This window comes from Vidua chalybeata, chromosome 27 (genome assembly GCF_026979565.1).
Source record: "Vidua chalybeata isolate OUT-0048 chromosome 27, bVidCha1 merged haplotype, whole genome shotgun sequence".
Classification (NCBI taxonomy): Eukaryota; Metazoa; Chordata; class Aves; order Passeriformes; family Viduidae; genus Vidua; species Vidua chalybeata.
In genome coordinates, this window is record NC_071556.1 from 1,598,520 (window position 1) to 1,621,050 (window position 22,531).

The 22,531-nt window shown below is 57.1% G+C and overlaps 1 protein-coding gene across 3 annotated transcripts in view; it reads left to right on the forward strand.

Annotated features, from left to right (window-relative positions):
- CSNK1G2 (casein kinase 1 gamma 2) overlaps window positions 1-22,531 on the forward strand; it is a 41,897-nt gene that overhangs the window by 17,598 nt on the left and 1,768 nt on the right. For 2 of the 3 annotated variants that reach the window (XM_053965793.1, XM_053965792.1), the window contains 9 exons: window positions 8,491-8,987; window positions 16,327-16,367; window positions 16,897-16,966; window positions 17,358-17,506; window positions 17,963-18,197; window positions 18,395-18,480; window positions 18,834-18,918; window positions 18,996-19,144; window positions 19,547-19,630. In XM_053965793.1, the coding sequence (XP_053821768.1) occupies window positions 8,801-8,987; window positions 16,327-16,367; window positions 16,897-16,966; window positions 17,358-17,506; window positions 17,963-18,197; window positions 18,395-18,480; window positions 18,834-18,918; window positions 18,996-19,144; window positions 19,547-19,630 (1,086 nt within the window). In that variant the 5' untranslated portion in view covers window positions 8,491-8,800. Of the gene's footprint in view, window positions 1-8,490; window positions 8,988-16,326; window positions 16,368-16,896; window positions 16,967-17,357; window positions 17,507-17,962; window positions 18,198-18,394; window positions 18,481-18,833; window positions 18,919-18,995; window positions 19,145-19,546; window positions 19,631-21,115; window positions 21,221-22,531 lie in introns of all 3 variants that reach the window. The other variant, XM_053965794.1, reaches the window with a different exon arrangement.

Sequence of the window (22,531 nt, forward strand, 5' to 3'; positions counted from 1 at the left end):
TGAGAGTTTGGGGTGAAGTTCTCCAGCTGCTGCTCCAGGGGTGTTCTGGCACATGGCTTATGCAGCCCTTCCGTGCTCATCTCGAGAGGAGGAAATTTTTTGGGTTAGGATCTCACCAGTGTAGGGAATTCACAGCAGCTCTTGAGTGGTGCCCTGTGGTTCCGTTGGAAACTGAAAACTCTGCTACTGGTGGTCTGCCCCCATCTTCTACTTCTCTTTTAATTCTGTTGTGTTTGGAGAACAGTTTCAGTTTTGCTTCCACTCCCTTGAGGAGCCCTTGCACTGGGGGACACTGTGCTCGCTCAGGGTCCGTGGGCACACCCAGCTCATGGGCTGCAGGAGCCTGGGAAGCTTGGGCTGGAGTTTGAGGAACAGCTGAGATTTTGCTTTTAAGGCAGCCTGATGGGTGTGTATGTCACCTGGTGTCCTTCAGAGATCTCTGTGAAACCACACACAAGTCATTACTGGTGTGTTGTGAGAATTTGTTTGTGGGGGAGACTCCGAGGTGGGAAGCATAACCCCCCTTCAACAAAAGTATTTCCCTGCTGCCTTGTTGAAACTCTGCTCTCCTCATTGTTACAGAGGGAATGATGTGGCACAAACATTAAAAAAAAAATTGAAAATTCATAGCAATCCATTAAAAAGCCATATTTGGGTTCAGAGGCTGGGAGAAAATAACTTTGAAACAATTTGGAGCTTGATTTGTTGTAGGTTTAGAGCTGACCAGAGTTCACAGTCTCCTGGGGAAGGGAATAGCCAGTAACAAGAGAACATTTCTAATTTAGAGAAAAGTTTGATAGACGTGAGAGCAGGAAAAGGAAGCCAGAAAGAAAAATCCATCTTCTTCACAGCACAGCTTAACTCTAGGGAAAAACCCAAATGCTTTATTATTTTTTAAATTATTTTTAATGATTTTTGTTTCATCCTGGTGTTTTTGTGCCTTGGATGTTTTTATGGACGTGGCTGAGAGCTGTGGATGGATACCTGGGTGAAACCCTGAGGTGTTGGGGCTGAGTAATGGCCTGTGCTGGGAGCAGGGCAGCACCTGCAAGTGGTAACTTCTGGCAGGCTCAGCACGTTCCTGTCTCGTTGGCTGAAGTAATTTTTGTTTGTTCTGTGTTACCAGTGCAGCTGGAGGTGATGGTGTGTCTGATTGTTTGCTCTGAGAGTGGATTTATGGTTTTAATTCTGGTGCTGGGAGTGTTGTTGGCTGTGTCAATCCCTGGGGCCATGCAAGGGGAGGGCCAGATCCTGGCTGTGGGGCACTGGCTGGGCTGGAGGTGCCAGGAGTGCCCTGTGCCCACTGCTCTGGGAGCTGGGTGTGATCCTCTCTCCTCACTGTGTTCTCAGTAAAGAGCTGGGAAGCCAGGAAGGGAGGAGAGGTTTGGAACAAGGATGCTGGAATCATGTTGGATTAAACGCTTTGCTGCCACAGTTCAGGGTTTTTGTGGGTTGGTTGTTTCTGTTGGGTTTTTTTTTTTTTTGCCTCTGAACACTGGAAGAAATTCTGGTGGAAACATTAGCCTCAGCTTTATTCTTGTCTTCTTTTAAAGAAAGACTTTGGATGGAAAAAAAAGCATGTTTTGGACAAACTGCCCACCGATTTCTTAATTGTTAATATTGGGGCACTAGTATGAAACCCTGCTGGGTTTTTTTACTGAGAGGGAACCAGCCGGCACTGTCAGTGCTTCAGACACTCCTGGTGCAGTGGCAGTGGTGACAGAGCTGTGTCTGCCATGTCATCAATGACTCAGCCTGGTGGCACCGCATGGATGAGCCTGGCTCTGTGTTTGGGGGATGAGGGACACAGCAGGGTCAGGGAGGTGGGCTGGGGGCTGCTCTGTGGGACCAGCTGGCTGTGGGGATCCAAACAGTGGATTTGTGACCATTGGATATTGCCCAGCCTGTGTGCAGGCAGCAGCACAGGTGGGGTGGGTGGGTTTCACAGGATGCTGTTCCTGTCTGGTGGAGCAGTTCCTTCAGTTCTGGGTTCTTGTCTCTCCAGATGCTTTGAAGCAGGCAGGGGGGGGGCTTGCTGAGCTCTCAGCACCATTCAAAAGCTGAAAAACAGCCAGACATCTCTCTGGGGACCTTAAATGGAGAAGGTGGATGCAGGGAAGTTATCCCAGTGTAACAGGCGGGATGTGAAGGGCCAGGGGCTCAGTGCACACCCAAACCACCACGGAAAGGGTGGCAGAGCCAAGAGCTCTGAAATCCCTGGAGCTGAGCTGCGAGGCTCCCTGGCTCTCAGAACACTCACGGGCTCCCGGGTGGCCCTGCAGCAGCAGTTAAGTAACAAACTATTTAACAAGAGCTTCCTGTTGTGCTGACACCAACACCATCTACAAAGGAGCAAGAGGAGTAAACAGAGCTGTGCTGGCTCCTGCCTCGCTGGAGCTGGAGAAAGGGTTGGAGATCAGGAGGAGGCTGGGGTGCCATTGCTTCTGAACTCAACTGTGTTCTGATGTTTTTGTGGCTGCACTTGGCAGAAACAGCTGGGAAAGTGGCTGCTTCCCTTTTTAAGGGAATTTCTGGGATGGATAAAGGCACCTTCACCCCTTGCCCTGCTGCTTCAGCTCTTCCACAGGTGCTGTCCCCAGAGTGGTGCAGCTCGTCCTCCATCCCGACAGGGTGAGCACAGCTCTCAGAGCTCTGGATGTGAGGTGCTCACATCCACAGCTCCCATCTCCACCAGCTTCCTGGAGTTCCTCAGTCAGAGCACTGAAACTCCTGTTTTCAGAGGGACCCAGAAGAAATGGGGCCAGAGGAAGCCTGTCTTCCCTTGCTATAAGGAATGTTCTGCTGTCCTGGTAGGTTTGCTTGAATCTCCTGTGACTGGATGTGTTGCTGGTGGAGGTCCAAGGTGGAATGAGCTCCGGGGGCTGCACAGCCCCTCTGCCTCTCAAACCCATGGAAGAAACTTCCTCGTGGGGTCAGGATGAGTTTTCTCCAAACAGCACATCCCATGGACCTGAGTTCCAGCCTGTTCAACTGCTATGCCCAGCTCGGAGGAGAGTGTCCAAGGGTGGAGGAAGCTCAGGAGATCTCTCTGGAGCCTGTTGGGTGGTCACTTGGTGGATAACTGGCTGGAGGTCACACTAAGTGGAGACCAGTAGTGTCCTCAGGGGTTGGTACTGGGACCGGTGCTGTTTTAGATCTCTGCTGGTGACATGGACAGTGGGACTGAGGGTACCCTCAGCAAGTTTGCTGGTGACACAGAGCTGTGGGGAGCAGTCACATGCTGGAGGGAAGGGATGGGGGATCCACAGGGACCTGGAGAGGTGGGATTGTGCCAAACTCATGAAGTTCAACAAGGCCAAGTGCAAGGTCCTGCCGTGGGCTGGGACAATCCCAAGCGCAAACACAGGCTGGATAAAGAATGGATGGAGATCAGTCCTGGAGAGAGGGATTTGGGAACTTTGATGGATGAGAAACTTGATGTGACCCAACCCTGTGAGCTTGGCTGTACCCATTGCAGGGCTCCCATGGGAAGCCTGCTGAGGCTTTCCATGACTCCCTATTTTGGGACACCTCTGTGTGGCACAGCTTTCCCTGCTCCATCACGAGCAGGGCTGGCTGCAGCTCTGCAGGCTGGAACATGTGTTTAACAACAAACCCTTGCAGACATCATTTGGGACCGTCTGTAGCTCACTCTTAAAGATGTTTTAAGACTTTGCTTTGTTTTAAGACTTTTGATCTTCCTGTAAGCTCAGCCTCTTAACTTTTAGAATTTATTGGGATTTGGTTTCAGCTGTGTAAGGCCACTGGTTGCTTTTTGGTCTGGATTTTTGCACTGGGAGTCAGCTGATGGGTCATCCTTTGGGACATTGGGGTATTTGTGATTATTTTTAGCCTTTAATTGGCAGTGATCTGTACTTGGAGCTTCAGAGTGTCAAGGGCTTTTCTCTTTGTGCTCTCAAGAAGCTTTCCTTTCTCTTTCATCTGGATGCAGCTGTGTTTCCCTTCTGCTCACGGAGTGAAGAGTACATGGGGAAACCAGCTCCAAGAACCATCCCAAAGGCTGGTGGGGCTCAGGGAGCAGCACCCAGGGCATGGCTGCTCCAGGACACCTGGGCCCTGTTCCGAGCAGCACCATGGACCTGCTCCCTGACCTTCACCAGCCACTTCCCTGCTCCAGGCTGCTATTTTTTTCCTCTTCTTCCCCTCTTTTGTCTTGCCCCGTTTAGCTGTAACCTCTTTTGGCCAGGAACACGGTGTGTGTGTTCATATAAAGGGCTGAGAACAATGTGCCCCAGATGGTTTGTACAAGTGCCTTCTCGGCAGCCACAGGGTTTCATTCTACAGGAAAGAAATTCTTAAAAATACAACTCCTCAGCATCTTATACTTGCAAATGTGGGCAGGAACTTCCCGAGCCTTGATATTTTGGTCCAAGTCACAAAGACAAGGGGTAGCACTAGAACTGCAGCTTTTCTTGTTTTAAGGGAAAAAAAAAAAACCTCCCCCCAACCCCAATTCCCCTTTTCTCACCCTTACATCTGCAGGGAAAAGCTTGTAAATGTGACTGGAGCAGCTCTGACCTGCTTAAAACCAGATGGCAAAGAAAAAGGACCCAATGTTTCAACAAAAGCACTGTGAACTCCCTCTTTGGGAATCAGAGGGTGTGTGGGCTTGCCCCATTTTCATGGCACTTTCAGTGCTTCTGGGGTTCTGTTTTGGGGGTGCTGAGGCACTTGCCTGCAGCTTGTTTCCCTTCCAGGATCCCTGGTTTGGACACTGGCACTGTAAACACCACAGGGCACTGCTTATTTGCTTTAAGACCACAGCTTGCTTTGGAATTTCTTCTGCCAAATTTCAGGACAATTCATTTTTTTCTTTATTTATTCCACTCCCTCCCAAAGAGAGAAACAAGTTTTCTTAGTCTCATCTTGCATCAGATTTGATTCCAGGCCAACAAATCCAGCCTAGAAGGTGCTTTCCTGAGGCTGTTTGCCTCGCTGTGACCTTTTGGGAGAGGATTCCTGTGCAAAATGGAACATTGTGAAATCAGTTTTATACAGGGAATCTTCCCCCATGGTGCTGCTGCCTGGGGAGGATGGGTCAGGTCTGGGTCCCTGTTGCCTGTCCAAAGGCTGCTGTGTTTTAACAAACACGGGTTTTTTTGCTCCGGAGCAGTGGGAGTCCTGGGATTTTACCAAAAGTTTCTGTTTCTAATTAGGTTGTTCTCAATTTTAAAGGCCAGTGATCCCTTTATGGCGCAGGGTGGAAAACCTGAGCAATCACTGACACTGCACAGAGGTGGGTCTTGCTTTTGTCCCGAGGTCCAGGGAGCCACTGTGGACTCCTTGGCACTCCTGGGATGAGAAAATCAATTCCTTCTAGCCCTTGGCTCATCCACGGGGGAGGCTGGTGGGCAGAGTGTGAGGGAGCATCACTTGCCCTGGCCTGACTCACATGGATTTGGTTCAGGGATTTCCTGCTGCTCTCACTGCCCAGCTTGGGAAAGGGGGAATTGCAGCATGGCAGTCCCAGCATGGGGGCTGGGCTGTGGCCTCACTGGGTGTGAATCTGGCCCAGATGCCTGAAATTGGAGTTTGGAGCTGGGCCCCTCCAGGAGAGCTGCTCCTGAGGCTCCGCAGGCAGGACCAGCGTTGTGCTGTGCTGCTCCTTGCGTTTGTCTGGGCTGGGAAAGGGCAGCACAGTCTCCCTGTGTTCACAGGAAACAGGATTTAATTTTTCCCTTCTGCCTCACTTCATTGTCTGAAATTCCCTTGCAGAGGCTGGCCCGTAACTCTTCAAAGAAAATAATCCCAAGCGCCGGGGCTGGAGCTCCCTGAGCTCTGGCTGTCGGCCGCCTGACTCTGTGCAAACAGTCTGGGCCTGGAATCCCCTGGGACTGAGCATAAAGGTCTGATTCAGAAGGAAAACAGGTTATGGAGCTGCAGCAGGGCCCGTGCATCACCAGCTGCTCCCCTTTCCCAGCGTGTGGCTGGAGCCGTGTCCAGGGAAAGCAGCTCCCAAAACACCGGGTGAGAGCTGCCTGCTCTGGGAGCTGGGAGGCCCTGGGGGAATGGCTCCCGGTGTCCTGAGGAGGTGGGAGAAGCATGAGGAGGTCGGGAGGGCAGCACCATGTGCTGAACCCGGAGCGGAAATCATTGGGGGAGCGAAGAATGAGCAGGATGTCACGTGTGGGCCGTGCGTGCTCGGGGCTGGGGCAGAACAAAGCGCAGGGAAGCCCTGCTCCTGCCGCTCCCACCCCGCTTCCTGCTGGCACGGACACGCTGCTGGGGGAAGGGAGCACCAGGGCAGAAGCCAGCCCGTGGCTGCCCAGCCCTGGGAGAGCTGGAAGGCTCCCCGTGCCTCAGTTTCCCTTGGCTGAGGTGTGCTGGGTGCAGCAGGATGGTCCCCGGTTGTTGGTGTGCTGAAGGTGGCCTCGGAGGGCCAGGCTGCTGTGCTCTAGGGGTGCTCCAGAGGTGTTGGGTGGAGGCTGGAGCCTGTGGGGGCAGGAGGGGGCTCCCATGATGCATGCAAGCCTTATTCTCCTGTGCTTGAACAGGCAGGTCCCACAAGTGGCACCCCAGCACTCTGCACCTATCAAACAGCTCTGGTGCCTCCTGGAGAGCAGTGGCAGTGTGCCAGGATCCTGAGGAGAGTGAGGATTTGGTGTCAGGAGGGGCCTGGGAGCCCCCCTTGGGGGCTGTCCTGCCCCTGGACCCTTGCACAGCCAGTCCTTCCCCCTGCTGAGCTCTGGCTTTGGTGTCTTTTTCCCTGGGTTGCTCTTAGAGCTCCCACATTTCCCTCTGTGTACCCTTGAGCATGAGAAGCTTTTTTTTTTTTTTTTTTTTTGTTATTAATAGCTATTGAGAGCCAATAAAAAGTTTTACAGGGTTTGGCCAAGCATCAGAGCTCGCAGTGTGTTCATTTCCTGGAGCTGGAGGAGGGGGTTTGCTTGGATAACCCACGGGGTCAGCAGGAGTCTGTGGCACTGGGGGCTCTTGGGAGCGTTCAGTTGTGTCACAGGGGCCTGGAGAGGAGCAGAGAGAGGTGGGGAGGAGGGAGGGTAAAGGAGGGGTAGGAGGTTGGCAAGGGTCAAGCTGGGAGCAGAACCAGAGCAGCGGGGGAAATGGAGGTGTGGGTCTCTCATGTGCTCTCCTGGTGTGTGCCCGGATCCTGCTTGACCCCTCTGTCTGTGTTTAGCTTCCTGGCTGTCCTTCCTGCCTCCCACACGGACACCCCAGTGAGGAGGAACCCAGCCTGACCCTCCCCAGTGCAGGGGAGTCCCACTGGTGGAATGCTGGAGGGAGGGAGAGAGCAGTTCCCTCTTGGGCACCTGGTTCCTTGAGCACAGAGCAGGTCCATGGTTCTTTTCATCCCAGGCTTGTGTCCAGAAGGAAGCAAGGCTTTGGTTGACCTTGATGTTGGGCTGTTGTACCCATGTGAGGTCAGGCAGCTGCACAGGGATGTGTGTGGAGCCAGTGTCGTGGAATCGTGGAATAGTTTGGGTTGGAGGGACCTTTAAAGGTCGCCTCATCCAGCCCTGCCATGAGCAGGACTGTGCACACGAGGTGGAGCTCCCTGGTTCAGGGGACTGAGCTGATTGCTGCCTGTTTGTGGGAGCTGAGGGGAACCCAGATAACCCCCCCCAGCAGCACGGGGCTTTCCAGCAGCCTCACTGGGAGCACACGAGGCAGGCAAGGTGCTGCACCCCTGAGCAAACACGCTGCCACGAGCATCCTTTGCTCTGGCCAGTGTCACAGCATTGGCCCAGGCTGCAACCAAGGGGCCTCGCTCCCAACTTTGCAATTAAAATCAAGATTGGTTGATAAGAGCAGAGGAGGAGGCAGTGGGATGTTAGTAAGTTCCTGTTTGCCAAGTGGGTGTTTTCCCTTAGCCCAGGTGGGCTGTGGTGGGTGCCCTGAGTGTGGCTGTTCTCCAGGAACCCCGTCCTGGGCAGGGCTGCTGGCACAGGATCCTGACCCACCACAGCAGAGACTGCTGCTGGAGTGGGAGGTGCTCCAACTCCACTGGCCCCTGCCCCTGGATCCACAGGGACCCTCCCAGCCAGGTGAAATCATTTTCACTCCACAGGCAGCCCCATGCCTGGCATGGTGTGCCCATAATGCTGAGTTCACGTGTGTCCTCTGCTCTTGGGGTCTCAGAGTCCCTGGCTGGTGCCTCTGAATGCTTCCAGAAGCTGCCAGCAGCCCTTCCCCATGGGGACAGTTTTGCCCCCACATCACTCTTGGCTGGCTCCAACATGGAGACACTCATCAACCATTTCACCTCTGGCTGACCAAGCGGTTTTAAAAATCATTTGTTTGTTTATTTAAACCAACATCTCAGGCATGGGGAACTTTGGGACCTGATGTTTATCCCAGCATCTCCCACCCCTCAACTGCAGCACTGTCATTGCTGTAGGAATTATCTGTCTGCAGGGAAGGTGCTGGAGGGACTCTGAGGAACCCAAAGCCTACAGCTCTCTGCTGTCCTTTGCCTTCTCATACTGATTTTCTGCCTCTCCTTTTGCACAGCTGGGACACCGAGGAGCTGCGCTGGGAGGACCCTGTCTGCAGGATGTTCTCTCCACCAAAGAACTCCCTGTGAGCGGCGATGATGACAGTCCCGGCGGGACCTTGGGAAGCACTAACATTTCAGTAGCCCAGCACCCGTGGACGGCCTCTTACCCCTCCTTCTCCAGACCCCGCCCTCCCACCGCTCACCGGGATGGTGTATTAACCAAGAGGAACCCTGCTTCTTTCCTCCTCCCCCTTCCATTTTCGGCAGCTCTGGGATTTGTATGGCAGCAGCGTAACCGTGGAGAGGCCGGGGTATCACAAACTTATGGATTTTGATAAGAGAGGAGGGAAAGGGGAGCTGGAGGAAGGTAAAAGAATGTCCAAGACAGGTGGAGGAAGGAGTGGTCATGGAGGCCGGGGTGCTGGAACCAACTCGGGAGTCTTAATGGTGGGTCCCAACTTCCGTGTCGGCAAGAAGATTGGATGCGGCAATTTCGGGGAGCTCCGTCTAGGTGAGAAGGGTCATCTCTGTCCTCGCTGTACCCACTGCTGCCAGGATCGCCCTGGCATCCTCCTCCTGCAGCAGGAGGAGCTGGCACAGGCTGTGGCCATGGGCACTGGGGTGCTGACCAGCCACGCAGAGTCGAAGCGTTGCCCCTTGCAGGTAGCCCTTGTTCTGTCACAGAGGTTCCACTTCCTTCATCCTTTCACGCTGTGCTTGATCTACCAAGGCCCATCCCAGCTCAAAGGACTGATTGCAGAGGTGTTTGCCATCTCCTCCCGTGCCTGTTGCTCTCTGGGTCTGTCAGGGAGAACACTACAGGCTGGATCTGTCTGTTGTAAGTGGTGGTGGCCATGGAGATCTGTGTGTCCCCCAAATCCAGGAGCACTGAGTGAGGAAGGATTCAGGAGATGCCACTGTGTGCTCACCAAATCTCACATCTCACCCCACTTGTGCTCTGGGTGCTGCCCTCTCGCTGTGCCTTGGGACAAGGGATGGAGCATGGGGGTCTGAGGGACATTCACTCTGCTGGGACAAACATCTAGGGAGGGGAATCCTGATGTTATCCTGGGTAAATTCTTCAGTTATTGAAACTGGTTGTTTGAGAGACTCTCCTGAAATTCTCTACAGGTCAGAGAAAGGGAGGAATAAAACCCAAGCATCTTCCATAGTCACTTTCCATTTTGAACCAAGTTTATCAGGAAACTCCTCAAGCAAACTCCTGTTTGGAGGGTGGGGAGGTTGCTCCTCTCCCAGGACTGGGAATATCCCCAGAGACTTTCAGCAAGCTGTTAACTCTTTGCTTGGCATCAGGCAGCTGGGAGTGGTCTGGCAGGGCCAGGCACCTCTGTGCCAGCAGCACAGTCCGGATGTCTCCAGGAATGTGTGGGTGGAGTCCCTGCCAGCTTGGCTGTGAGTGCTTTGGGAAGGGGCTTGTGCTCTAGGAAGAGGGAAGAGAAGCAGTCCCCAGAGCCTGTGACAGCCACAGGCTGCTGGTGCTCCGTGGTATTTTAAGCACCACCTTCTCAAACCGAGCTCTGAGCTAAACCTGCCCTGACCATGGGCCCCAGGGGGAGCCGTGGCAGCCCTGGCTGGGGTGAGGTCAGTTCCCACCTCCCTGTGTGGGGAGTTAATGTCAGCTCTTCCCGGCGTGACAGACTGGCTGGTGCCAGGCTCACTCGTCCCGTCCCCGCACTTCCCGGCGGGATCGCCGTAATTGCAGAGCTGGGGAAACGCTCTGGTTAAAATCCAGCCAAGCAGTTCCCTGTTCAGCTGTCTCTCCCGCTGTCATGAAGAGCTCTGAGCCTTCCTCCAGACCCAGGGCTCGTGGAAGGAGAGGCACTGGGGGATTTTGCCGCACCAGCTGCTCCTTTCAGTTCCCCGGGTGGATCTGGACACTCCTGCTGCCAGTGCCTCCCTGCTGGGCCAGTGGGCAGAGAGCCCTGAGCTGTGCAGGGTCCACCTGTGTCCTTGCACCTCCTTTTCCTTGCTTAGCACTGAGCATTCCACAGTGGATCTGTGTTTCTGGGTGAGCTGGATCCCAGGATCCTGCTCTAGGCAGGAGGCTGGGGCTGTGTTGCTTTGCCGTGCTCAATGCTGAGGGTCAGTGTGACACCCCCCCACCTTGGCCTCCCCCTTATTTTCCAGGGGCAGCAGCGAGGGGACACGAGTCTCACATGGATCTGAGGGATGTCTGTCAAACTGACAGTGAGGCTGCTGCAGGGACCTGGGAGCAGTTGGGCTCGGTTTGCTCGTGGCTGCAGGGACAAGCAGCGAGCTCTCGCTCCAGGGCTCCACAGTGGTCGATTCTCACAGTGAGAGTTTGTCCTTGCCACCAGCAAGAGAAGCTTCTAGTCCCTTCACGTGGCTTTTTGGCTCTGTCACACCCTGCAGTGCCTGGCCATAACATGCTACAGGCCTGAGCACGAGATCTCACCATGGCTTTGGAAGCCACAGCTATGTGGCTCCTCTCCTAAAATCACATCTCTCTTCCTTAGGTGTGCCTTCGAACTGCATCAGGGCTCAGGAATGCTTTCTGGATTTAGGGATTCCTCCAACTGCAGATGAATGGCAAAGGACCAGAGGGCTCCTGCTGTGAAGTGGTGGCATGAACAGGGATGTTCCCCAGCTCTTGCTGGGCACTCAGCTTTCCCCTGGGAATAGAGAATTCAGTCCTCAAGGCTTTAGAGGCCAAACTGCAGCTCAGTATTTAAAAGCTCCCAGATCTTCTTTGGCCTTTTTCCTCTCATAACAAAGGCCACAAGACCCTGAAAAAATGTACCTGGAGGTGACTCCCCCAGCTCCCAGTGGTGGGGAGGGAGGAAGGGGACACTGTCTTCCCCAAAAAGGTACCACTTTGCCTTATTTCTCCACCACACCGAGGGGCACATGGTGATCTGTCCTTAGGGTGCTTCAGCTCAGCTGCCCCAGGTAGAGACAAATGTCCACCCATGTAGGAGGTGTCCAAAATCAAGTGATCTGTTTAAAGATGAAATATTTAAAAACCATTGGCATAAGGCACTTGTGGGAAGCCAGAAGGGGAATGACGTGGGCAGGACTTGTGGCTGCCAGGGCTGTGCATTTGGATCCTGCTTCTCCTTGTCCCTGCTGGCCTTGGCATCCCAGGCAATGCAGGGACGTGGTGTCAGTCCCAGTCTGGCAGTGCTGCCAGCCAGTTCTGCACTGGACCAGCATGACTGGAGAGCTGGGCTGGGAGCTGGAGCAGGGTGGCTGCCCCAGCCCTCTGGCACAGAGGGGCAGGTTTATGTTGTGCAGATGCTGCGTCCTGTTGCCTTGTTATGTCCTGGAGCTTCACCCTGAGCTGGTGAGTGCTCATCCCTCCCCCTGCCAGCCTCCAGCTGTGGTCCAGCGCCAGCCCAGCTCCTTGTGGGGCTTTGCAGGAGCATCCCAGGGCAGTGCCTGCTGCCTGCAGCCCCCTGAGCTCCCCCTGCCCACGTGCTGCCCACAGCCAGCCCCACTCCCTGCCAGGGTGGGATGCTGCCCTCTGAAACACAAGGCAGCAGGATGCTGATGGCAGTGGGTGACCAGAGTGTGGCTGGTGGCTCGTGTGCCCTGGCACTGGGCACAGCCGAGCTGCAGCCCTGCCAGCTCCCTGTGCCCCAAAAGTGGAACCAGCACACTCACAAAGAGGGTTTGTTGGAGCAGGTTCCTCTTAGCAGTTACTCAGGAGTGCTTGGGATGGGCTGGGGTAGGGGGAGAGGAGGAAAACCCAGACATTCAGCAGAAAGGTCAAAACTGATCCCAAAGCACCTGGGTGCTGTGCAGGTCCTTCCCTGGTGCAAGGCTGCCTCAGAGCCAGGAACTGCCCTTAGTCCTGGCACCCTCCCTGAGGGCCCCTTCCTGAGCCTGGCCCAAGGCCAGGCAGTGCCATGGAGCTGCCCCGGGGCAGCCTCAGCCTAGAGCAGGGTCCAGGGAAGGATAGGGGACCTGGCAGCAGCTGCTGCTTCTGTTCTTCCAGCAGTAAACTTCTGAAAATGTGCTTCTTGCAGCTTCTCCGTGCCCACCCCTCTCCCCCAGCCTGCTGTATGCATTGTTGCTGGCAGCTTGGAGCCACAGCAGCTGTTTTCCTTCAAAATTAAAAGCTGGAAATGAATTCTCTTTTAAAGTAAACTCGGGATTTTGGAGGGAAGAACACAGGGGGTGAGTCTGTGTGCGGTGTGTGAGCCAGGAGCAGCTCACTACTGCAGCTGGACCAGGGCCATGGCCCAGCTGAAGGGTCATGTGCAGGTGCTGGGGACATTCCCACGCCCTCCTGAGCTGTGGCTCTCGGGCCTGTCCTGCAGCCTCCCAGGAACTCCCAGGGAGTTACCTGGGGCCACAAAAAGTGCCTTCTGAAAAAGTGTCTGGGCTCAGTGCCCTGCTCATGACACCCTTCTTGTCTTGGGCTCTGCAGAGACCTCCCTGTGAGCACCTGCAGTGTGGCCAAGGGCTCAGCCACCTCCCAGAGGTCAGAGCCACAGACACACCACGTGCCAGAGGTGGCACACGGGTGTCTTTGGAGGCTTTGGGAGAGAGGAACCCACACAATTCCTGCTGCTCCTGCCTCCCTTGCTCAGACTTGCTTTGCCTCCTGCTTGTTCAGAGCCTCCTTTAGAGAAGGTCAAGCTCTAAAATAACATTTTTCTTCTGATGGTGTTAAAGCCCAGCATTTCACAGAGCTGTTGTTGCTTGGCCTGGAGCAGCCACTGTCCCTGCAGCTGCAGTGCTGGCAGGGCTGGGCCTGGCTGCCTTTGTGTGCAGCTGCCCCATCCCCTGTTCCTCCACTGCATTCCCAGGTCTGGGAAGCCAAATTCCCTTCCCAGTGCCCAGACACAGCTCTGTGCTGTGCCACAGGCAAGGGGCAGCCTCAGTGCTCGCTTTTCCCGTCACAGCAAGGGGCTGGAGCATGTCCAGAGACAGGAATGGGGCTGAGGAAGGAGCTGGAGCAGCTGGGGGAGCCAGAAAAGGGGCTCAGCCTGGAGAAAAGGAGGCTCAGGGGGGACCTTGTGGCTCTGCACAACTCCTGACAGGAGGGGACAGCCGGGGGGGTCGGGCTCTGCTCCAGGGAACAGGGACAGGAGGAGAGGGAAGGGCCTCAGGCTGGGCCAGGGGAGGTTTAGATTGGATATTGAGAAAATTTCACGGAAAGTGTTGGGAAGCATCGGAACAGACTGCCCAGGGTAGGAGTGGACTCACCACCCTGGAAGCATTCAAAAACACGTGAATGTGGCACTTGGGGACGTGGGCATGGTGCTGCTGGCTGATGATCAGAGGGGTGATCTGAAGGGTCTTTTCCCACTTTAATGATTCTGTGACTCCATGGTCCTGAGCTGCTTGGATGGGGAGCCAGCTGGGAGCCCAGCGCAGAGCCGGGCTCCTCCTGGCTGTTGTGACGTGCAGGAGCAGGTGCTGGGCGCTGCTGCCAAATCCCTGGGGAGGGGAGAGCAGAGAGAGCCGGGTCTGGCTTTAACACACCCAGCACACCCCGGCCCCAGGCCTGGCTGCCTGCTCCTGCCTCCGGCCCGTTCTGGTCCCACACACTGCATCCTGCAGGTGCTGCCAGCTGGGTTTGGAGGCACCTCCGGCACCGAGCCGGGCAAAGGCCCCTGCAATGCAAATATTTGCTTTCTGCCTCCCATCTCACCACTATTCTCTTTTATTTCCTTTCAAAAGCACCTTTTGTGCTGCAAGGCCTGCCTGCTCCAGGCCTCCTAGGCACTCCCTGGGCTCTGGCACATTTTGGGTGTAAAAATTGCCCCCTTGTGAACACTGGGACAGAGCAGGTGGCTCCAGGAGCTGGAGTGGGGAGTTCCCTGGTATGGAAGGAATCCTCCCTCCTTGCTGTTTTGCTTTTTCTTTTCTCTTGGTTTATTAATCTCATGACAGGCCAGTTCTGCTATTTGCACCTTTTTTAATTCAGAAAGGGGAAGCAGAGGGTGGTGATTTGACCAGTCTCTGCTCCCCATCTTGTCCATCAGCTGTGTCCAAGCCCTCTAAGGAAGGGCTGAACCAGGGGAGTACCAAATGATTTCGACTCATTTTTGGGCTGGGAGAATGCTGCCAGCTCCAGAGCCTTGCTGCTGGTAGCTTTCCGTGCCAGCGAGCCACCACTATGTGGTGGGGACAGGACAGATGCCACTGCTGGGGATTCTCCTGCCTCCATCCCTTCTCCCTGCCTGCTGAGTCCCTTTTGCAGTGTCCCTCTGGCAGTTTTCCTGCCATGTTACATTTCCCCCCCTTCAAATCCTGCCTGACCTCAGGGAAAATCCAGCTGTGAGTTTTCTGATCCCATGTTGCTGCCCTGAAGGCAACAGTGATTGTTTTGGACTGAACTGTATGGCCCTGTGGAGCCAGGCACAGGTCTGGGGGCGTCCCACCTGCTCCCCAGGAAATGTCAGTGCGTGATGGGACAAACCCCCTGGATCTGGCACATGCTGTGTTTGCCAGACATTCCTCCCTCCCTCCCTCCCAAATCCCTTCCTCCCTAATCGCTGTGAAGGGATTTGCTTTATGCAGAAGCAGCAAAGTGGCTTGGCAGAGGTCCCCTGGGATGGGAGAGGGTCAGGAAGGCAGCAGGATTGAGCCCCTCCTTGGCTGCAGAGCCCATCCCTGGGAGGAGCTGCTCCATTAATATCTCCCATTCATCCCTCTTCCCCTAATCCTGCCGCCGACTGTGGCGCTCAGCAGCTGGCTCTGATGTCACCCGGCCAGGATTTATTGCTGCTTCAGGTGGAGAGCGGCAGTCAGAGCAGATGAAATCTTACGCCAGGAGGAGCTTGTTCCCTAAGCAAATTGCTTGGAGAAAATCCGAGGAGACAGATGCAGCTCCATCAGATACCCACGTGCCAGGCAGTGGGATCGCTGGGATCTGGAGTCTGCTGCCCTTAACCCCCACCTGCCTGGGCTCCTGCGGGCCCTGGCACAGGGAGTGCTCAGAGCTGTTCCTGCAAACCTTTAATCTTGGCCTTTACGGGCCTGGGCAGAGGTTGTGCTGCTGCTTCCCAGGTGTGTCCCCTTTTCCTCAGCCCCCTGGTTTTGGGGGATGTGGAGGCACCCTGAGCTCAGCCTTCTTGTGGTTATGGTGTGAAAGGTCCTGTGCAGGTGTGGAGCCCTCTTGGGGGATCCTGTACAAGGTGCTGGGTGCCACGGCTGCTCCTTCACTCCCCTGGGCTCTTCCTGCAGCCTTCAGCTGCTCATACAGTCTGGGCCATGCCATGGATCTGCTCCTGGCTTCCCCTGTGCCCTTGGGCGGGCAGGAACATCCCCAGGGATGAGGTTGATTCGCACACACGTACGCACAAGCATGTGCCATTCCCAGGAGTGACCCCAGCCATGGGGGACAGATTGCCACCTACCTGTGGTGCCCTCAGACCACTGCTGGCTGTACCAGTGCTCCCGGGTGTCCCTCTTCCCTGCCACCCTTTGCAGGGTCCCACTGGCCAAAACTCAGTGTCCCCCGACTCTGGCCATCCCTCCGTGTGAATAGCACACCTCCTTAGCCCCCTGGCCCTGTGGGGCTGGGAGAAGCACCAAGTCTCAGCCTTGTCCCTGCCTTGCCCAGTCACGTCCTGCTGCTGCCCCCTCCCATCAGCCTTGGCTCCAGCCCCCAGGAGCCTCCCTGTCCCAGAGGAATCCACATCCCCCACCTGGGGGTAATTATCAGGCATGTTGCAACTCCCCACAGTGGGTTCTGCTCCTGCTCATGCCTTGAGGCCCCTTCAGGTGTTGTGGGAGCGGCAGAACCTGTTCAGAATGTTTTTGAGCCCAGGAGCCCTCAGGGAAGCGATGGATGTGTGGTGGGGGTGATGCAGGGACTGCTTTTCATCTCTTTTTTGTGTCTCTACCCGCAGGGAAGAATCTCTACACAAATGAATACGTAGCTATCAAATTGGTGAGTAGCTGTCAAACCGGGGAGTTCCTCCATGGTCGGGGTGGGGGATGTTCCAGCCATTAGGAAGGAGGCTTCTCCCCTTTCTCCCATGGTGTTGGGTTGGGATGTGATGGATGTGGTGGCTGGGGGGCTGTGAGGGAGTTCCCACTGGGAATTGAGAGCAGTCTGGGAACACCCCTCACTGCAGGAGGGGTGATCCAGGTCTGGGCAGGGAAGAGCTGAGTCGTGCCTCTCCCAGCCCTTTCCATGGCCTGTGCTGTGCTCAGCCAGTGCCAGCAGCAGAGAGGGTGGCCCCACTGGTACCTGATCCCATTAATGTTTTCCTCTCACTGGATGAAATTGTCTGGCTCCCATATGGGCTGATTTTGTCTCATCATCCCCTGAGGCCTCATCTCCATTTTATACCAGTTGCTCCCAACCCCAAATGCTCTCAGTCCAGCTTCTGCCAGCATGTGAAAGATGTGTCTGACACCCAGACCCCTTGAACATCCTGCTTCCTACTTAACTGTTCTCCTTTCTCTCCTCCAAGGAACCCATAAAATCGCGGGCCCCCCAGCTGCACCTGGAGTATCGGTTCTACAAACAGCTCGGCAATGCAGGTACGGGGCTGGGCTGGGCTGCCCTGGGGAGCTGCCTGCCAGGGGCACTGCTGGGAGAGAGGCTTTCTAAATGTGACTCTGCAGCTTCACCCCCAGCTTGAGCTCCTGCCCATCTGCTCCACAGGGAGAGGCTGGTTTTACACAGACGCCTCATCTCATCTTTGATCTCTTGATTTAGTTCTTCCCCCCCACCACCCCCTCAGCAGAGTCAGGGATGCAGATGGAGCTGTCTTCTTCCCCCTGCTGCCACGAGCAGAGCCAGGCTGGCTGTGCAGGGAGGGCAGTGCAGGACATCCCTGCTCTGCAGCCCCTGTCCCTGTCTGGCAGTAGCATGGCTGTGACAGCGTGGCCCTGCTGCAGCCCTGCACAGCCTCTGCTCCATCTCTTGCAGAAGGAATTCCTCAGGTTTACTACTTTGGCCCCTGTGGGAAGTACAACGCCATGGTGTTGGAGCTGCTCGGACCCAGCCTGGAAGATCTCTTTGATCTGTGTGATCGGACCTTCACGCTCAAGACCGTCCTGATGATCGCGATCCAGCTGGTGAGTGCAGCCCCTGCACCTTCCCTGCAGCCCTGCACGGCTCCCCTGCAGCCCTGCACGGCTCCCCTGGCTGCCCTGGGGAGCAGGGGTGTGTGGGCACTGTGGGCAGGCAGCACGGGCATCCCTTGGGGAATGGGGGGAAGATGCTGGCACAACCCAGCCTGGCTCTCCCAGACCTCGCCCCCTCCCTGCTGAGGGAGAGCTCTCCACCCCTTCACAGCCCCTCTCTGAGCCAGACAAGCATCTTAAGTGTGCCCAGAGCATCTCACTGTGTGCCCAGGGTGCAGCAGGCCTGGGGCTGTGTCCCGTGGTGGGAAGGAGCTGATGTGCCCGCGCTTGGGGCTGGGGCCAGCTGAGGGGAGCAGGGGCCAGGTGGCCAGAGCAGGGCCCAGAGCAGGAGCGTGCAGGACGCAGGGTGGGTGTCTGCCCTGGCACTGACACCTCCTTCTGCCCCAGATCACACGGATGGAGTACGTCCACACCAAAAGCCTGATCTACAGAGATGTCAAGCCAGAGAACTTCCTGGTGGGGCGGCCGGGCAGCAAGCGGCAGCACACCATCCACATCATCGATTTTGGCCTGGCCAAAGAGTATATTGACCCCGAGACCAAAAAACACATCCCCTACCGAGAGCACAAGAGCCTGACAGGGACAGCGCGTTACATGAGCATCAACACCCACCTGGGGAAAGGTGTGTGGGCACAGGCAGCCAGCCCTGCCTCCTGGCTGAAGGGAGGGACTGCAGGGCAGGGGTGCCAGAGGTGGGGCTGGGGACAGGCTGCCTCTCCTGCTCTTCTGGGTGCTGGCAGAACACATGGGGGTGCTGCAGGATCTGGGGGATCAGTGGCTGTAGTGGGAACTGACCCATGTCTCTTTTTCTCCATGCAGAACAAAGCCGCAGGGACGACCTGGAAGCATTAGGGCACATGTTTATGTACTTCCTCCGTGGGAGCCTTCCTTGGCAAGGCCTCAAGGTAACTGCCAGCTCCTGCTGCCCCTGGGCATGGCTTCCTGTGGGTGTGGCTCTGCCCTGGCATGGGGAGGGGGAAAGGTTTGGTTCCTGGGGTGTTGGAGGGTTCACACCTCACCAGCTCTGAGCTCCATGCCAGGCCCTTGCAGTGCTGAGCAGCTGCAGGTCTCCCTGTGTCCTCCCAGCTGCTCTTACAGTGGCTGTCCTGGAAACCCTGGGCTTTGTCCTCCACACCTGCCCGGGGAGGGAATTTCCTGGGAAGGAGTTACCTGAGAAAGGGAGTCCAAGAAATCATACACAGTGTGACAGCCCAGGGCAGTGCCTAGCCCCTGTGCTGACCCCCCTTGTCCCCACCAGGCCGACACACTAAAGGAGAGGTACCAGAAGATTGGTGACACCAAAAGAGCCACCCCGGTGGAGGTGCTCTGTGAGAACTTCCCAGGTGAGAGCACTGCCCAGCCCAGCCCCCAGCCCCGAGCCCCCTGTGCCCTGTCCCCCTGAGCCCCCGTGTCCCCGCAGAGGAGATGGCCACGTACCTGCGCTACGTGCGGCGCCTGGATTTCTTCGAGAAGCCCGACTACGACTACCTGAGGAAGCTCTTCACAGACTTGTTTGAGAGGAACGGTTACGTGTTCGACTACGAATACGACTGGGCAGGGAAACCTCTGGTGAGTGCTCAGGGCCTGGGGGCAGAGGGTGAGACACCCCAGGGACCAGGGGCAGCAGCCAGGGAGGAGGTGGCTCTCAGCCATCCCTGCCACACACTGTGTCCAGGGGACCAGCTCCACCCTCCTCACCAGTCGCCAACTCCAGGGCTGTGACACGGGAATTTGAGGCTCTTGGAGCAAAGGGGACCCCAGCAGCCGAGCTGGCACCTCACTTTCTACCATGGGTGCATTCCTTGGGCTCGCTGCAGCCAGATACCAAGCCTGGCACTGCTGAGGCAGGGGTAGGGGCAGTGACCAGGCCCCGGTTCTGGGGGGTTTTGGATGTTTGGCCAGAGGTTGGATCTGGCTGCGGGGTGTTGGGAGGGCTCGGTGCTGCACTGACGTTGTCCTTTGTGTCCCCAGCCCACCCCCATTGGCACGATGCACAGCGAGGTGCAGGTGCAGCCCCCGAACAGAGACAAAGCACAGCCACACACCAAACACCAGGTGAGCAATGGCACGGCCTGGCTGGGGCACAGGGCCTGGCCTGGGCAGCTCGGGCTGCAGCTCCAGGGACCTGGAGCCCAGCAGGGATGGTGGCAGGGACTGGAACATCGTTTTCCCTCAGTGCTGTCTGTGGGAGGAGTTCCCTCCCACAGCTCTGGGCCTGTGGCTTGCCGGGGGCCCAGGGCAATGTTCCTGTGGCCTGGCAGAAGAGGGAGGAAGCACTTTGGGGACTTGTGGCATGACTGGGGGGTCAGGCCTGGACATCAGCTGGTGAGGGGCAGGGTCCAGCCTGGGGTGTGGGGGAGGGCTTGGTGCAGGCTGAGCCACCTCTGCTAAGGACACTGTCCCCATGGGGTGACTCAGTGCTCTGCTTGTGATGCCGTTCCATCGATGGGACAGTGACATGGGACAAGGGAGGGCAGGATTGGTGGGGCAGCTTGGCAGCATTTTGCCCCATGCTGCGGCTGCCTTTGTTCTGGAATGGGCAGGGCACAGGGAGCCCAGCCCGGGGCAGGGATCGGGCAGAGCTGTGGGGGAGAGGGGCCAGGCTGCTCCGAACTGCTCCAGTGCTGTGGCCTGTCCTGCCCTGGTGCAGGACACGTGTCTCTAGCACTGCTGCCAGCAAGAGCAAACCTCATGTGTTTTCCAGCAGTCCTGTACAAACCGTTGTCCTCCCAAACCCCCTCAGGGGCAGAGCACCTGCAAAGGGGCTGGAGCAGGGGGTGCAGTGCTCTCTCCTCCTCAGGCTACTCCTGCCCAGCACAGGGAGCCTGGCACAGCCCCTGCTCTCACTGGCAGAGCTTCCTTAGGGAGAGGGAAACATGTTCAAATCACCTCTGGCTCATTTCTGGGAGCTTGATCCCAGTAAGGTCTGCTCTGTGCCCCCAGCACCAGGGAAATGCCATGTTGGACATCCCTTCTCCAGAGCAGGGGGAAGAGCAAAGCACAGAGCTCCTGGAGCATGGGAGCAGTGTCCAGCCTGGGGACACAGGGTGTCCCTGCAGCTGTGGGGCCGTGCCGTGCTCACCAGGGGAGGGTTTGGCCCAGCTCGTGCCACACAGGCCCTGCCACGCGCTGCGTCGTCCTGGGGATGCGGCGTCACCTGGGCCTGGCTGCAGCTCCAGCTCTGCTGCCCCAGCCTGCTCCCAATCACGGCCACCAGCCCTGCTGGAGCTGGCCCTGCTCCATGGGGTGGCCCTGCGTGGGGCTGGCCGTGGGGGTGTGTGTGTAGGTGGCAGGGGGACACAGACCCCCGTCGTCACCACAGGGACCGCTCTGGGAGCCGCCGGGACAGTGCTGCACGGGCGCCCTCCGCAATCAGCAACTCGAGCTGCTCCGGTCATGTTTTTGCTTTTGCATGTCTTATTTTCTTGACTCCCTTTGCCACTCTTCCCACCCCTTCCCTCCACTTCTCCCTTCTCTTCCCCATTCTCCCTCTTTTCTTTTGTTTCTTTTCATTCTGTTCCTCCTGCCTGTCGCGAGCAGCCGCCCGAGGGGACGGAGTTGTGGGATCCTCAGGCCGGTGGGCAGCCTGCCGAGGAGCCTTTGGGAGCTCACCTGGCAGCCGGCAGGCTCGGGGGGTCCGTCCAGGTACATGAAACCACGCGCCTGGGGCAGGGGCGGGCGCGGGAGGGAGCGGAGCCACCCTGGGCCTCGTGGCCGCCCGCGGAGCCGGGATCAGCCCCGCTCCCCCGCCCCGGGGCCACGCAGCCCGGGGTCCTGCCCCAGCTGCAGCACGTACTGCACAGCCTGTCCCTGTGGTGCGACGGGATGCTCACGGCTCGCAGACGAGGCTGGTGCTGCTTCCCAGGGGCTGCTGGGCTCCCTTGGTTCTGCCAGGGGGAATTAGAGGGCAGTTGGAGATGGATGGATGGATGGATGGATGGATGGATGGATGATGATGGATGGATGGATGGATGGATGATGATGGATGGATGGATGGATGATGATGGATGGATGGATGGATGGATGATGATGGATGGATGGATGGATGGATGGATGGATGGATGGATGGAGGATGGATGGATGGATGGATGGATGATGGATGGATGATGGATGAATGGATGGATGAATGGATGGATGGATGGATGATGGATGGATGGATGGATGGATGGATGGATGGATGGATGGATGATGGATGGAGGATGGATGGAGGATGGATGGATGGATGGATGATGGATGGATGGATGGATGGATGATGGATGGATGGATGGATGGATGGATGGATGGATGGATGGATGGATGATGGATGGCAGGCACACTGCAGCATGGCAGCTGTGTGGGCATCACTCTGCCCCCAGTGCTGCTCATCTGAGCAGGGACTTCCCTGTGCCTCCTTGACTGGAGCCCTGGCTCCAAGCCCCGCTTCTCCTCCTTTCCCGGGCACTCCTTGGCCGTGTCCCCCTGCTGCGGCCCTGCCTTGGTCCTGTGCTGGCGCCGTCAGCCCCGTGCTCGCCGCCTCCTGCCCGCTGCCGCTCAGCCCTGCCTTGGCCTGGGGGTCCCTCTTGCATGGATGGTGGGACATCCATGCTGGGTCCCCCTGGCTGGGCCTGCGCCGCTTCCTCTGTCTCTGCTTCGTCCCCGCCGCTCTTGCTGGTTCCTGCTGCTCCATGGTGACTCTGCTGCTGCTCGGCCCCAGGCTTGGGCACAGCTCCTGCTGTTGCTGTCACAGGGCCGGGCACTCTGTGGTGCCAGGCAGGCCGTGGGCTGGGCACTCCGAGGGCCCAGGTCATTCTCTGCCTCGCTCCTCCTGTCCCTCATCCCCTTCCTCCTCCCCACTCCTGCTCTGCAAACCCTCCTACCGTGCTCCGCCTGCGCCCGGCACTGCGGGGTGATGCGCAGGGGTCTCTGTGCTGGTGTCAGGGGCTGGTGTCAGTGCTGGCTGGGCACTGGCTGTCGGGT